This window comes from Puma concolor, chromosome C1 (assembly GCF_028749965.1).
Source record: "Puma concolor isolate L17-30 chromosome C1, mPumCon1.1.hap2, whole genome shotgun sequence".
Classification (NCBI taxonomy): domain Eukaryota; kingdom Metazoa; phylum Chordata; class Mammalia; order Carnivora; family Felidae; genus Puma; species Puma concolor.
The window spans coordinates 166,463,592-166,480,265 of record NC_141674.1 but is presented as its reverse complement, the minus strand read 5'-3'; the positions used below and the strand labels follow the sequence as shown (position 1 = coordinate 166,480,265).

Below are 16,674 nucleotides of genomic sequence, written 5' to 3'. Positions count from 1 at the left end.
TCTTTGGAATTCATTTGAGTTTATTCACAGTATTTTCCATAACACACTTAACATATTTAGAAACATTCTTAACATTCAGAACATTTCCATTCATTATAAATATGAAAAGCATTTTATACTGAACTTCTGGTCCCAGAGACCTAAAGAAATAAAGTATATCCAGAAGATGTTTTATCTCTTCAATAGCAAACACAGCTCAACCAAGGAAAATATGTGGACATGGAAACATTCAGTTTACTTACATCAATACATGTATGCCTACCATGTACTAGGTATTTTTTGAAGAACAGGACATGAAAATCCCAGTACTCCTGGAACTGAAGGAAGACCGCAAACCCACACACACCAGGATTGGGAAGACCAGTAGAAAGGAAACATTGCAATTTAAACTAGGGTTGCAGGGACTCCTGGGTGGCTCAGTTAAGCGTCCAACTCTTGATTTCAGCTCGGCTCATGATGTTGCGGTTCAGGAGTTCAAGCCCCTCTTCGGGCTCTGCGCTGACAGTGCAGAGCCTGCTTGGGATTCTCTCTCTCTGCCCCTCCCTCTCAAAATAAGTTTTAAAAAAATAGGGTTGCAAACAGTAAAAGCCTATTGAGATGGCAACGTTTTAAGGTGACCCACTCTATTAACTAAAGAGTATAACAGCCATGATACAGGATGTTCAAAGGCTCTGAACTCTAAAAACAAGGACTATATGGCTGACCAGCATTCACTTTCAAATGTCCCCTCTGTAAAGAGAGCTTCCTTATATTCTTGCTTTCTCATCTTATATTCTAATAGACTTTTGACTGCTGCTCAAAAAAAGTATACAGCTGAAAATGGAGAAATAAAGCAGGTAGAAGTGGAATACGGCATAGAACCTTGTTACACCTTCATGAGGACTTTGGCTTTTCCCTAGGAAAGTGGGGAGCCATAGGTGTTAAGGAGTAACATCGGATTTTTAAGTTTCCTTAGCCTGTGTATTGAAGACAGTCTAGAAGGTTAAGGTGGGAGCAGCAAGACCAATGGGAAAGCTCTGGAATAGATGGGATAGTGTTTTGGTCTAGGGTGGGGATAGTAGGAACAGTGAGAAGGCACTGGATTCTGCAGGTTTCAAAGGTAGAACTAAAAGAACTTTCTGATAAATGTTGGGTGAAGATGAGAGTCAAGGACTTGTAATATATTTAAGAACTGAGGGGCATCTGGGTGGCTCAATCAGTCAAGCATCTCTTGATTTTGGTTCAGGTCATGATTTCATGGTTCACGAGTTCAAGCCCACTGTCGGGCTCTCCTGGCAGTATGGAACTTGCTTGGTCCCTCTCCTCTGTCCACTCATGCTCTCAAAAGCAAGCTTAAAAAAAAAAAAAAAAAAAAGTGGGGTAATGGGAGATTCATCTTGAGGATTAAAACACATTTAGAATAAGTACTACAATGCAGAGGCCCACAGGCCCTAGAGGCGCTGGGCTTTCTGCTGCCATTTTGCTAAATGACCTCCAATAACTGAAGACACTCAGGCTCATTTCCTCATCTGTAGAGGAAGTATTGAGTTACTATGCAAAAAGTATTGTGCCTAGCTCACTAAGCACTCAACAGGCATATTTTCCATTTTCCTTAGCCTTGTATTGGGATGCCTTTTAGTTGCTAGTGAAAGAAACTAAAGTGAAATTAGCCAGTAAGAAAACCTGGCCTGAATGACAAAGCTCAGCTTGGGGTTGAACACGACTTCAGAGACTAATGAATGTAGCAGGCATTCAGATTCTGCTGCTGGCCTCTCTGGCACAGTCAAGAATCTCTTCTGTAACTGGTGGTGATGAGACATTTTTCCAACCTCAAGACAAAAGACTGAAGTGCTCCACCCTTAGGCATTATGGGGGTATGTGGCATGAATCCATTACCTGCAGCCCCACCTGAACACCTGGGATTGGCACACCTACAAGGGGTGAGAAGCACTGCTGGGCAGACTGGAACAGACTTCTAGCCTGATAACAGTTGAGTTCACTGTGGCGACTCATTTTTTTTTTGTACAGGATCTGAAAAAATAACTTGTAAGTACAAAACATTCTCTCTAGTTCTCTGAAAACAATAAATAGGCGTCTGAGTGACTCAGGTTAAGTGTCCAACTCAGGTCATGATCTCAGTTGTGATACACTCCTCCTGCCCAAGTCAGGCTCTGCTGAGCAGAGCCTGCTTTGGATTCTCTGCCCCTCCCCCACTCTCTTGCAATTTTTAAATAAAATATGGCATTATGCAGAACTTAATGTTTAAATATAACAAAACCTACTTATGACAAACATTAAAGCCAAGTTTTTATCTTTTGATCTAGACTTGTTAGAGCTTTATACTGTCCTCAGTTTAATTTTGGCTATCCAGTTATTCAAACACTAAACTCAAGTTCCTAGTTTTAAAATGTGTACCTATGCAGGATACCTGGGTGGCTCAATTAAGCATCCAAATTTCAGCTTATATCATGATCTCAAGGCTTGTGGGTTCAGGCCCCACATCAGGCTGTTGATGATAGGGAGCCTAAAGCCTGCTTCAGATCCTCTAGCTCCCTCTTAGCCCCTTGCCCTGCTCCCACTCTCAAAACTGAACCTTAAACATTTAAAAAAAAAAAAAAAAAAAGCGTATTACAGGGTGCCTGGGTGGCTTGGTCGGTTGAGCGTCCGACTTCGGCTCAGGTCATGATCTCACGGTCCGTGAGTTCAAGCCCCGCGTTGGGCTCTGTGCTGACAGCTCAGAGCCTGGAGCCTGTTTCGGATTCTGTGTCTCCCTCTCTCTCTGCTCCTCCCCTCTTCATGCTCTGTCTCTCTCGGTCTCAAAAAAATAAACGTTAAAAAAAAAAAGTATGCCTTTTACATTGATTTATAGCAAGCATTCTTAGGACTCTTAACTGAACGATACTGCATTTATTACGTAAAGAAACATTTTCTTGCTGAGATTTCTCAAGCCCGTGTTTAGGGAAGGAGTGGCTACTCACATTAACTTACACTTATCCTACCCATACTTGTTTTTTTTTTTTTTTTTTTTATTTTTTATTATTTTTTTTTTTTAATTTTTTTTTTTTCAACGTTTATTTATTTTTGGGACAGAGAGAGACAGAGCATGAACGGGGGAGGGGCAGAGACAGAGGGAGACACAGAATCGGAAACAGGCTCCAGGCTCTGAGCCATCAGCCCAGAGCCTGACGCGGGGCTCGAACTCACGGACCGCGAGATCGTGACCTGGCTGAAGTCGGACGCTTAACCGACTGCGCCACCCAGGCGCCCCCCCATACTTGTTTTTAAGCCTCAGAACGTACACAAAGTAATTGCCATTCCTATTTTACAGATACTTATCAGGAACAGGTTGTTTTCAGTTGCTTTTTATACTTTTTGAGAACTGGAAAAATTTCTTTAAAATAGAGTTTTGTTTTTTTGTTGTTTAAGGTTTAGAGACAGAAACAGCGATGAGTGGGAAAGGGGCATAGAGAGGGAGGAGGGAGACTGAATCCCAAGCATGCTCTGCACTGTCAGGATGGACCCTGATGCAGGGCTCGAACTCACGAAATTGAGTCATGACTGGAGCCAAAACCAAGAGTTGGACGCTTAACCGACTGAGCCACCTAAGGCACCACACCCCAAGAGAACTGAGAAATATTTAAAGGCCACAAAAACTGTGTGGAGAGAAAAACTTGTAGGACATTGGCATAATTAACTTTATTGTAACCCGTTAAAATATTAAGTATTCTTCAGGATAGTAAGAAAGCACCCGTAATTACCCCAAATATCTTTAGAGACTGTGGACCAGATGCTAGGTTAAGTTCCTTAAACCCAGCATCAGATTCAACCTCCAGACTCAATGAGAAAGAGGGTGGGTATCATCTCCGCTTTACACAAGTTATTAGGTAAAAACAGCTCCTAATCTGGATAGAATTTAAGTTTGAGTTTTCATGGAGAAAGTTACTTCTTTTCACTAACAGTTAATGAATTTAATATTTCCTTCAACACTACAGACGACAATCCACAATAGCATTAACAGTAAACTGTCAGTTAAACATTATCAGGTTACGGTTATTTCTAAATGCCATTCATACATAACTTCAAAGTCAGAAGTCAGACCCTCCTAGCCTCATTTGATACTTAAAGCATGTATTACTAAACAAAACTTTGATTACTATTTTCAATGTAATGTTTAATGCTACGTACTTAATGCATATGAAACCAAGATTCCTAGGGTCTGTGTTGGCCTCTAACTGCCAATGGGTAGCATGCATAAAGAAACCCCAAATAACTTGCCCAAACTCACAAAACAGCTTAAGTTCTGTATTTAAATACTGTACTTAAACTTGATAAACAAAAATCTAATTGCATTATTCTAATACCTATTAACGAGGAGACAAAAGATTAAATCCAAATAGACCACCTATCAGAGTTCAATAAGTACCTATAGTTTACTCAACATTTCTATCAACAATGTATGGACTAACAGTGTATTTTAAAGTGAAAATTACCGGTATTTTAACTTCCAAACTAGTTAACATTTGATAGAATTCATCTTTTGTCATTATAGGCCCTTTTAACATACTATGGCTATATACATGGATATGGTAAAACCTAACCATTTCATATTTCCAAGTATTTTAAAGCTGCCAATACCGTTGTATTTAACACATCAATAAATCTTAGAAGTTGAGTATCCTGGGCAAATTCCTATTTCCTAGCTAGCTTTCAGCATAGTACCCACTTAACCTCTAGAATGCAGTTCAATGCACCCTTGCCATTACCAGTCTTTATATAGTGTTCTACTGGAATTATAAGGTACTTACTGCTGCAGAGTAAGACCACTGCACATACCACGAAAACCAGCGTTGAAACCAAACCCAAGCAAAATGCGTTGCAATTCTAACAGCTAATTCCTTACATGGCTACAACTCCTATTCAGCATGTTCTTAATAGCTACTAATGCTAAGAATCCAAATATTTGTGCTACAAAGTTTCCCTAAAAGTCACAATTCTTAAAAATCTACCCACCAAAGTTCTTGCTTTAACAGAGGACTATTACCTTCATTTGGATAAAAATGCAGTATTCCAGTCTGGCTGAATTTCCTGTTTTCTCCCAGTCCACCCTCACACCACACAATACTCAACCAATCCACTGAAACCCAATGCATCCAACAGCTGAAACCCCTTCATCTTTCCTATCTTTTCAGTCATTTAAGTATCCTTAACTGCGTTTTTTTTTTAAGTTCAGATTCCTCACTTACCACCCAAGCATCTCATACACTGGTATTCAAGACTTAAATCCTTAAGCAACAGGCTAGGCTTTCAGTTCATTTTCTGTCCCCATTTCCAGTGTCATGTATGTTTCCCACTGAATAGAATCCATAACCTTGAACTGCTATGTAAAGGCTCATTTCAAGTTTCCCATTATTTTATTACTAATAAAGTATGTAATATTCACCTAGAGTGTTTAAATCACACAAACACTGGAAAGCAACAAAACAACACACACATTTCTAAAAATATTTTAATGAAAAAGTTATCTTTCTGTAAACATTTCATTAATACTACAAATGAAACATTTGAATCCATTACAGACCACCTCTTAAGTCTTAAAAATCAGGATAAAACATTGAAATTTAAAAGTAATCTTGAGTATTATATAGGCTAACAATCCTTTCATTACCCCTGCCATTAACTTGCTTATTCAACTATTTGTGACATTCAATTATTGAAACTCCGATACTGTCCCTTCATTAGAAATGTTTCAAGTTGTGACATACCAGAACTCTTAAAACCAAGCCTATTCCAACCGTTCAGTTCCTTAACAAATGATCTTTAGTACCAAATTTTCTTTTTTAGAACTTGAGTGTCTATCAGGCATTTTTTTTTTTTTTAATGTAGTGTGGGAAGCAATAACCTGTAAGTTGGTTTGACAAAATCTGTTAAAAAGCCTGGCTCAACCATTTTCCCCCTTCTAGAACTTCCTTATTTGGCTTACTGGTGCTATGACTAAAGAGCACATTTTTCAGAAATGACAGTGGAACTACATTTAAATAAAATCATTTTATTTCAAAAGAAAGGAGATGGACTGTAAAGAATATTACCTATCTTGGTTAATTTGCTTCACACTAAAAGAAAATTTATCATTCAAAGACTATTATCTTCTTCAACACTTCATTTTTATGATGTGTGGAAATTTAGTCCTGATTTAGTTGGAGGAAACAGAGCCAACCATTTTGAGAATAAACTAAAACTACACCTATGTATTAACTTTGTAATTTAGAAACTGTTTTAAAAGCCTGTCCCCCAAGTTTTTTTTAAGTACATAAACATCAAATCTCAATTTTTCTGAAGTTGTTAAGTCCAACATGAGGCTTGAACTCACCCATGACCCCATGATCAAGAGTTGCATGCTATACAAACTGAGCCAGCCAAGCACCCCTCAAATTCTCAAATTTTTAATAAGCCCTTTGGGACAGTGATAATAGCCCTTATGAATGATCAGCAACTGATTTAAATAATTAATATTTTAATTACTCTTTGGGAAATCTTTTAAGGGAGTATTAGCGTAATTAGGTCCTCCACTACTTCTGGTTAACTGATTAAAACACAAAAGAACCAAAATGTATCCTATTAGTTCAAGTAATTCCCTGGATTTATATGCAAGAGAACTTTATGAGGCCACTTGAATGAAGACCATTCTTCTATCACCTGACAATTTTGAAAGTTCATTCTAAGGTGTTTTTCATGGAATAAGGATTAGCAGCTTAATGCTTCTGTTACAAGTGTCATGCTTATTACAAAAACTTCACAAAATTTAAGGTTACTCATCAAAAATCAACTTTACCCTAAACACACCAACAATGAATTGTATATATGGGGCCACATCTGACTCAAGATAAATATTCATGGCTGTTTCAGGGCCTGAAACTGTTTAAAATGTGTTTGTTGGATGTGGTTCTAAAATGTTGGATCTGGTTCTGAAATAAAGTATTCAGCTGAGTAATTTTGCCAATGTACCTAATAGTTTCAAAATATGTCATATAAGTTTGTAGGGAAACAAATGGTGTCATGAGCTTTTACTGTGAGCTACAAACCTTACCCAGCCAGAAACCTTCGTATATAAGATGGTAGGAAAGACATTCCTCATTTAGGCAAGTAGGGTTCTCATTCAACCTGCAAATCAAAAAGATTACTCTTACCTTGCTTTACAAAAAATTACTCTTTAATTAGTGAAAAAATTCAAATTCAAGCCTTACCTAATGCTTATTGCCCTTCCTTGCAGGTCTAAATGCTAGACCTAGTGACTGTGGCAACTATCTCTCATTGTGATGTTCCAAAAGGCGAAGAGCTCCTTCCTGCTAGACTTTCTTCGATATTTCAGTTGTAATAAGCAGATTTAACTAGCTTTTGGAAAGTTGCTCACTATCACCATAGTATCTTATGCCTTCACTTCTCTGTAGTTGAAGCTCTTGCTGCTGCCTTGTCATTCTTTATTTATGCTGACTTGTCCATACTCAAAAGGCTGCTGAAGTCCTGTCTTAGTGAGTCTCCTTTGATCCACACTGTGCTTAAAATGCACATCTTAGGTCCTTTAAAGCTGGTTAAATCGCTCTCCTCATGGCTTACTTTTCCACACTGTTCACAAGAACTAAGCTAATACAACTTATAAACAGGTCACATACACAGATTTCACCTGCTTATAGGTTGCAAACATTAACTTACTGAGAATATTTTCACTATTAAACTAGTTCCAGAACACAGAAAGTTTGTTAACAGTACAATTAACCTCGTATGCCATTAAAGGATACTGTCAAGGTTGTGTCAAACATTTTCACAAACATAGAAACAGGAAATGTCAATCTCCCCCATTCCTTCAACCTTTATTATATGAATAAAAGAACTTGAGACAATTTAGCTCAATTTTAATAAAATGTTTCCCAAGCATTACTTTGACCAGGTACCCAGGTTTAAATTATGAACATTGACAGTGTCCATTTATATAACCACATTTGAAGTTGTTAAAGACTTAACCATTTTCTAATATTAGCCTATTTTCTACACTGCTTATTCACATATGTCCGTTAACAAATGGAATGTTGTCTGTTACATTTATTGGTTTGTGAGTGTTTTCTGGAAAACTGCAGTATCTGTGAAGACCGATTTCCATGCTGGCATTGCATGCATCCAAATATTAATAATGCACAGAGGCACAGAATTAGAGCAACAAGAGAGCATATTCAAACACTAGCACGCCCCATTCCCCTTTTTATTGCTTGTTTTGCTTAGTACTTCTGAAAACAAAAATAATCTCGAATTCAACGTTCAACTGCCAAAGAAAGAGTAACAGCAGAGCACATACTCAGGGCTCGAATGAAATTGTAAGCACTAGCTGGCGCACAACAGTAGACATTGGTTTTTATATTTACGACCTTATCTAAAACTCTTCTCAACCAGGGTCTTCCAAACCAAACTGTTAACTCATACCAACATGATTTATATGTTCAAACATACATATGGAATAACAGTGTGTTCTTGTGGATTTTTAAGTGAGCAAAAACTCAGACTATTCAAATTTGAATTTGGGTCTCTGGGAAGTGAGAAGCTTGTACTAAGCAACTATGCTACACTTCTACTGTAGGAAGTCATTTGGGATGATTTTATCTAGACTGTCCTTGGTTTTATCCAGCAGAATACAGAGGGTACACACAGGAAAGCATGCCAGCCAGTTAAGGGTTCAACAATGCATGATTTTTATTCTCTTGCTTCTGAAAGCTTGTATCAAAAAAATAGATATATATTAAACCAAGGAAAATAACTGAAGACTTATGGGCCTCTTGTGCTTTAAAAAGGGAAAATAAGAGTAGCCACTAATTTGCTCAGATACAGCAGACTTAGTGGTCCTGTTATTTTGAAAAGTTTTTAAGAATGGTTTTTAAGGGAAAGGGAAAACATCCACTACCCCTTTCCAGAATTTAAACAGAGGGCAGTAGACATTCTTTACACCCAAATAAAACTATGGCAGTTCACATGTGACCATGGTGAATGTAGAATGGAGATGTTCTAAACACAGCTAGGACTCTCAGCAAAGCTAACACACTAAAATCATATGATTACATTTTGAAATAAAATGCACAAAAACCAAATAGGAATTTTGAGATTTTTCATTTGAAGGTAAATCTTAATGCTATTAAATTCACAAATATGCTAATTTAAATACCCAATTCTATTTATCTAAAACACACATTGCAAACATACAAATATCTATTCTCTCCACATGTCAGAGCCCATTCATTTCATGGTTTGGAAATGCAGAGAATAGATTCCCCTTAAACTGCAAGTCAGCAGGTGTTTCTTTACAGTTAACTTTAGCAAAATTCATACAAAATAGTAATTAACAATGATCTTCTTTACTTGTTAACTCACAAGGAAACACCTTCAAAACTGCATTTTGTTAAAGTTTCTGTACTAAAATGTAGAAAAACTGAACTACACAAATATTGAAAAGTTAAAAATTCCTTAATTTTTTATTCCTGGTACCACTACCACAATTTACAGGGCAATATACCTGATGTAATGAAAAGAAAAAGAAAAAGACAAAGCTACAACAGATAAAAGACCTCAGGAATGTACATCTAATTGACACTACATTGCATTAATCAATAGCTGCACTTTTTGCAAACTGTGGCTATGACAGTCCTGAACAAGAAGGGTTTCCTGTTTAAGCTGCAGTAACTTTTCTGACTATGGATCATCGTTCCTTCTGTGGCAGATTTTTACAGTTCCTCTAATGCATTTGGGACGACTGTCTCAAAGTAACCTGCAGCTTTCCTGACAACTCCTCGCTCTCTCTCCTGCTAAGAACTGTAGCCTGTTGAATAATACAGGATAAAAAAATTATTACACTCAGTGAACAGTTCCACATATTCTTTATCATCATGATAAAAATTTAAAGATACCTACCCTTTTCTTCTGAAAATTTTTAGAACCTTCTGCTACCATATCCACCACTTCCACCACCAGATCCATAACCACCTAGAAATACACAAGTTTTGTTTTAAAAATCTGTGTATGTTTTTAAATTAAGAAGTCTATGGAAAACTTAACCAGAAAAATAAAAAAGTACTTACCACCATAGGGACTGCCCGAGCTTCTTCCACCAAAACTGCCCCCCTTCATGGGTCCATAATTTGATTGCTGTTGTCCACTATAATTTCCAAAATCATTATAGTTCCCACCACCACCATAGTTACCTGAAATCACAAAAGTTTTGTTGGTGGTTGACCTATACAATTATTTTCCTCTTTTAACGTATGTACCCATTCTTGTGACAGCACACTTGGGAACACTTAAAATGCAACCCATTTGCAGTTTATAAAGCTACCAACTCTACCAACAGAGGCCCACTAGCAGACCTCAGGCATAAGTAGGAGAGGAGGAATCAGTGAAGATGGTCCAGAAGAGCTCCTATGTCCGCATCAGATGTTATGCCCCAGTTCATGTTCTTGCCTTCATACTACTAACACCATCAGAAATGTGCTTGATTCACTCTAATTCTAATGTAGTACAACTTTTATATCAATGACAAAGAACATACTCTAAATGAGCTACTCAAAAAAGAAGAATGGCTCAATCAGGTAAGTGTCTGACTCTTGATCTCAGCTCAGGTCATGATCTTATGGTCCTGAGACAGAGCCCCACATGGGGTTCCACGCTTTCAGCATGGAGATTCTCTCCCTTGCTCTCTGCCCCTCCCCCACTCTCTAAAGTTAAAAAAAAAAAACTCCAAGGGGCACCTGGCTGGCCCAGTGGGTAGAGTATGCAACCATTGATCTTGGGGTTTTGAGTCCAAGCCCCACACTGGGCACAGAGCTTACTTAAAAATTAAATAATTTAAAATGACAAAAACTTAAAAACCTTCTGTTGTTGACACATTAACATCCCAACAAAACTCAATGTATTCGTAACAAAGCTCTTCATCTGCAGTATCATGGAATAATGATGAAACTGGATTATCTGAAATGTACCTGACATCAAAATTCAAAATACTCCTGTCACCTAAACCCTAGATGACAACTGAGTTTTCAACATGTCTGTATTTAATTTGCAGTTCCCATTTGTCCAATTTTAAAGTGCCTAGAATTAAGTTAATTCTGGCAATTACTAAAAATATGTCCATTTCGATTACCTAACAGTTGAACACATTTTACCAATTTGCTAAGTAGCCAGCAAAAAAATTTGGTTTCATCACCCATCATTTGAGTATTTTCTAATATTATGATTTGACTAAATGCTACACTTTAACATTTTTTAAGACATCTGTAACGACCTATAAATGATATGGAATATTTAAAACAAGTAAAAGCTTACCACCTCCAAAATTTCCTCCTTCATTGTAACCATCATATCCTCCACCACCGCCACCATATCCACCTCCTTGGTTTCCATATCCTGGTCCACCGCCACCATAGCCTCCTCTACTACTATAACCAGGACCACCACCATAGTTGCCACCTAAAAAAAAAAAAAGAGTCACAAAAAAACCCACAAATGTACAGAATCAAATTATTGAACTACATTTATATCACCACCAACCAACTGAAAAATAAACCAATGACTTAACACTCTAAAGGCTGGTAATACCTCATTAACACAGCATCAGAAACCTGGGCTACTGAGAATGAAGATAAAAGCTTAAATATCTTTTCATACTAAAAAAAAAAATTGTTCTACTTTTTTGAAGTTAAAGTTCACTGAAGAAAATAGTGAACAGTATCCACTGACACAGTCTGGCTCAACTGCTAGTACAATAAACATTATTAACCAAAGAGAACTAGCTGATGTTAAAAATTAAGAGGAGGGGGATCTGGTCTTTCGTGTCATTAGTTATAAAAAATCACACTTTGTAATAAGCCATCGAAGTTTTCACTAAAATTCAGAATATAAACAAATGCTTAACTACCAATAAAGTACATAAAGTCAAAACATCAAACAGTTAAAAACTTACCATCACCTCCAAATCCATTATATCCACCATCACCTCCTCCATAACTACCTCTGCTGCCACCACCTCCACCACCATAGCCTCCTGAGGAAAAGGTTATGAATTAAAAATAAATACTCCACTTAGCAAATTTTAGGTAGACACATTAAAAGATAACTATCTTACCTCTTCCACCAAAGTTTCCACCGCGGCCAAAGTTACCACCACCTCCAAAGTTTCCTCCACGACCCATAAAGTTGCCAGATCCACCTCCACGACCTTTAACACGGGCAAGGAAGATCTTTAAAAACCTTACAAATACCACTCACTTCTATTGTGTATATATACATTGTTCTACTCACCTCTTTGCGATCCAGCAGACTGCATTTCTTGTTTAGAAAGGGCCTTTTTCACTTCACAATTATGCCCATTAATAGTGTGGTATTTCTGAACTAAATTTTTTTTTAATCAAACAAACAAACAGAAGTTATTTGATGTTTGGAAAAGCACATATAAATGATAGCCTTTTTAAAACTCATTAAAATATCAAGAAGGTAGTGACTGAATGGGAATGAGGGAGTGTTCTGGAACAATAAATAAGGTTTATTTCTTGATCCGGATGCTGGTTACACAGGTGTAGTCATTTATGAAAACTGAACCGTATGCTTTATATGCTATGAAACACAATACAAAATGATAAGCAATCTGGCAAATCTAGCATAGCACAAAGGAACCTTTTGTTTTCTCATTCAAGCTCCAATAAATTCCTACTTACCAACAATTTTATCAACTGTATCATGATCATCAAAAGTTACAAAAGCAAATCCTCTCTTTTTTCCACTCTGCCTGTCCTCCATAACTTCTATGGTTTCAATCTTGCCATACTTTTCAAAGTAGTCTCTCAAATTATATTCTTCTGTATCTTCTTTAATACCACCGACAAAAATTTTCTTCACAGTTAGATGGGCACCAGGCTTTACAGAATCCTACGTATAAAAAATACACGTCAAAAACCAAATTCAAATTCTTCAACAATTTCGCACATTATGCAGCATAATATCAAAATACCTCTCTAGAAACAGCTCTCTTTGGTTCCACTACACGCCCATCAACCTTGTGTGGTCGAGCACACATTGCTGCATCCACCTCCTCCACACAAGAGTAAGTCACAAAACCAAAACCCCTGGAACGTTTTGTTTGGGGGTCTCTCATCACCTATAAAACAGAAGTTTTAAAGTACTGAAATACATCTGTACAGGTCCCACACCCCTTAACAACTTTTTTTTGCTCTTTTAGTTAACTTACCACACAATCTGTAAGTGTGCCCCATTTTTCAAAATGTTCTCTTAAACTATCATCTGTAGTTTCAAAGCTCAAACCACCAATAAACAGTTTTCTCAACTGCTCTGGTTCCTTTGGATCATGGCCCTGAGAAAACAAATACATGTTAATTATTTCTTTGAGCGGATGAATTGCTAAGGTGCACAAAGCTTTAATCTGCTACAAATGATAAACTCACATCAAATTCCTGTACCATTAACACTTTGTCCAATTAAAAATTGGAGTAAGATCACGCATCAACTGATTAAAGTTACCAACACCAAAAAATTCTGTAGCCAGTCTTTCAAATGCCAACATCACTTCAACTACATTGAAGTCCAAGAAAACTTCAGAATCAAAAGTCCCTTAACTTTAGACTTCAACTAAAAGTATCTGGGGACAGAGTTTAGAAGTTGCTACTGGCAAACTATTCTTTAAGAAACCAATGTGTTGGGGCGCCGGGGTGGCTCAGTCGGTTCAGCGTCCGACTTCGGCTCAGGTCATGATCTCGCGGTTTGTTGAGTTCAAGCCCCGCGTCAGGCTCTGTGCTGATGGCTCAGAGCCTGAAGCCTGTTTCTGATTCTGTGTCTCCCTCTCTCTCTAACCCCTCCCCCGTTCATGCTGTCTCTGTCTCAAAAATAAATAAACGTTAAAAAAAAAAAAAAGAAACCAATGTGTTGTAGAAGCAGTATTCCATCCATGCCATTTATTTTCATGTCTTCCCTCCTCAGTCTACGTTTCAAGCATTTAGTTTTAAACCACAAAACCGTGAAGAAAAACTTAAAGGTTCTTAGTGGTAAACTTTTAAAAATTCATCAATTTCAAGAAAATCAAGATGTTAAAACAGGTATTCCGCTAAACCAGCATTCTTCCTCCAAAAATTACAAAAAGAAACCCACCATTTATCTTGATCGCTTTCTATAACCAATCTGTATTTGCACTTGTATCACATGGCAAAAATTTCAAAAACATAGGATCACAAAAAGGACAAGTTACATTAAATATAGTATGTAATGTTCGACAAGAATGGAGAACAAAACAAAACGAGATTTAAAAAAATTAAGATGTGACATGGACTGAATTGTTTTGCAATCTAACTAGTTCCTTAATAAAGTTACATGAACTGCCATTTAATGCATGCATTAAAATTAATTCATCCAAAGTCCTTAAATAAAGGGGCTCACATTTACATTCTAATGTCTTCGTGTGTCTTCCAAAGTAGAGATGTTAAGGCATTTAATATGAAAAGACTGTCACATGCTAGAAAAAAACGTTAAATGATTAATAGCCTAAAGCACCATTCACGTAATCTTTTCAAATCTTGGTTAACAGCATTTAATCGACAAAACACAAAGATGACCAAAAAAAAAAACTTATAACCGCATAAAATTATCTCAAACACAGGAAAAATTCAACTGTGGTTGCAGTCCTCTACAACAAAAATCAAAGAAACCATTACAGCCAACCCACAAGGCGCGAAAATACGTATAATTCTAAGTACTTTAGCAAGAACAGTAAATTAGGAAGTATTCTAAAGCAGCAAACTTTTTAAAAATTTCATTATTGTCAACTGGGTGCTGCGAAGAAAAAAACAGGAGAATTCTCGTCGCCTTAAAAATATCTGAAAGGACGAGAAACGCGCGGGCATAACTTCAGCGAAAGCACTAGGACCCAAGACCCAAGAACGTTTGCGGCATTTTCTGCCGGGCCGCCTCCTCCCGCTTCCTTCCAATCCCGCGCTCTTTCCCGGCGGCGGAGCGAGGCGGCGGCCATTGCGGCCCAATGCGCCATTTCGTAACGCGGCAGCGGATCAATGTCAATGTGGCCGCCGCCCGGCTGCTCGCTCGCCCGGATGTGACTGCTCGTCCCCTCCCCTCCCCCACCGCCTCCTCCCAACCGCTCCCGCCGAGGCCCGCCATGCCGCCCTCGGCCTTGGATCCGAGGCCGCGCGGCCTACCGGCCAGCTCCTCTCCCGAGATCTCCCCAGCCACGCAACGCCTCCGAGGGGCCACCTGTGCAGCCGAAGGAGAAGGCAAGGGGAGCGAAGAGCCCCCAGGAGGCCTCCGAGGCCCGCTCCCCTCCCCCTCCCACCGCCCGTCTCAACGCAGAGCGCGGGACGGTCGACACGGTCCACCCGGCCTCCCCGCTCCCACCGAACTAGGCCCCCCACGCCGGCCACTACCCGTCAACCCCCCGCTCTCCCCCTAATACCTCCTCCCCCCGGCGGCGGCGGCGACGGCCGGAGTCGGGCTGGGGGCGACCGGGCGGCGGTTTTACCTCCATTTTGAGACCGGACTCGCCTCTTCCAACTCGAGTTCAATATGGGACCGAGAGGAAGAGGCGGGGCTAGTCATCACGTGACGCGCTTTCCGCGCGCCACCGGCCTGTGGGGGAGGGGCAAGTTCGGAAGGGGGCGTGGGCAACTAGGCGCGAAGAGGGAATGGACGAGCGGGTTGGCGGGCGGGGAGCGGGGGCGGGCCGGTCCGCGGGAGCGCGCGCGCCTCGCCAACTTCCAGTGCGGTGCCGCCTTTTCCGACGTTCGCGCCGGGGCTCAGGCGGGGACGTCAGCTGGGACTCAGCCAATAGCGAGCGCCCACGTCGGGAGAATGCCTCGTGACCGCGCGTCACCGGAGAAAAGGCTTTTCTCTTTCTTCTCGCGCTTTTTTCCCCTCCCCCACGTAGTCTTCTAGGTTTGCTCTTACGAATTCATTTCATTCCCGTGCCTGAATAAAACCGCACTTTTCTCACCTGTGCTTTAAGGTTGCAAGAAAGCCCTGTGGGCCCCTCGGCATCTCCTCGCACGTTTCCACATGCCTGAGACCAGATTCTGTGACTGCGATGCCCACTGTGAGGTATCCCTGCGACCCCGACATGTGTGATTCATAGGCACCTTGGAAAGGCCTCAAAACGCGGCTGATCTAGTGAAATTTCACCCTTAATGAGCTGAGGCAGGATTGGTCGAGGTCAGTTCATTAGGTACTCACTGAACTTAAATCTATCGCCACGGATTTCTAACTTCTGGTTAACGTGGAAAGCTGAAACAGCTGTTCTTGTGGACGTAATTTCAGGAATGATTTACAAGATTTCTAAAAGGGTGGTCAGTTAGGCTTCTTTTACGCGAGTGATCTTTATCTTAATGTTTCCAACTCGATTTTGAAGTATAACGAACGAGACAGATAGAAAACCGATCTAATAATCCTTTATGTAGTGAAGTGATTTTACATCATTCGACCTTACTGAGCTCTAGTTTTAGTTTTTTAAATGAAAAATGGAGGTGAGTCTCCAACACCTATGGGAGCTGTAAATTAATAATCTACCGATCCGTGTCTAAACGAAGGTACTGATAAAAGTGGCCACAATTGGCAAGTCTCCTACCCTGCTAAGAAATGCCCGGTATTTTAATGTAACGA

General features: G+C 39.4%; 1 protein-coding gene across 5 annotated transcripts; it reads right to left on the bottom strand.

The window, feature by feature from the left end:
- Nucleotides 1–5,467: 5,467 nt before the first annotated feature.
- Nucleotides 5,468–15,670, bottom strand: HNRNPA3 (heterogeneous nuclear ribonucleoprotein A3). 5 transcript variants are annotated; one of them, XM_086718960.1, is made up of 11 exons: nt 15,542–15,670; nt 13,250–13,372; nt 13,013–13,159; nt 12,720–12,930; nt 12,307–12,396; nt 12,131–12,223; nt 11,969–12,049; nt 11,332–11,475; nt 10,092–10,214; nt 9,925–9,996; nt 5,468–9,832 (listed from the first exon to the last, which is right to left on the bottom strand). In XM_086718960.1, exons 1-10 carry the CDS (start codon nt 15,545–15,547, stop codon nt 9,944–9,946), a joined length of 1,071 nt encoding a protein of 356 aa, XP_086575086.1. In that variant the 5' UTR covers nt 15,548–15,670; the 3' UTR covers nt 5,468–9,832; nt 9,925–9,943. The 5 variants fall into 5 exon arrangements, with proteins under 5 accessions (XP_086575086.1, XP_025790108.1, XP_086575084.1 ...); XM_025934323.2 differs by having other exon boundaries at nt 15,476–15,627; XM_086718958.1 differs by having other exon boundaries at nt 5,468–7,137; nt 15,476–15,627.
- Nucleotides 15,671–16,674: the final 1,004 nt, after the last annotated feature.

Coding starts and splice junctions, on each gene's coding strand:
- HNRNPA3 (XM_025934323.2), bottom strand. CDS start 15,547: ATGGAGGTAAAACCGCCGCCCGGTCGCCCCCAGCCCGACTCCGGCCGT. Junction 12,931..13,012: donor AGAGAGCTGTTTCTAGAGAG/GTATTTTGATAT, acceptor TTTTATACGTAG/GATTCTGTAAAGCCTGGTGC. Junction 9,997..10,091: donor CTCGGGCAGTCCCTATGGTG/GTAAGTACTTTT, acceptor GTGTATTTCTAG/GTGGTTATGGATCTGGTGGT.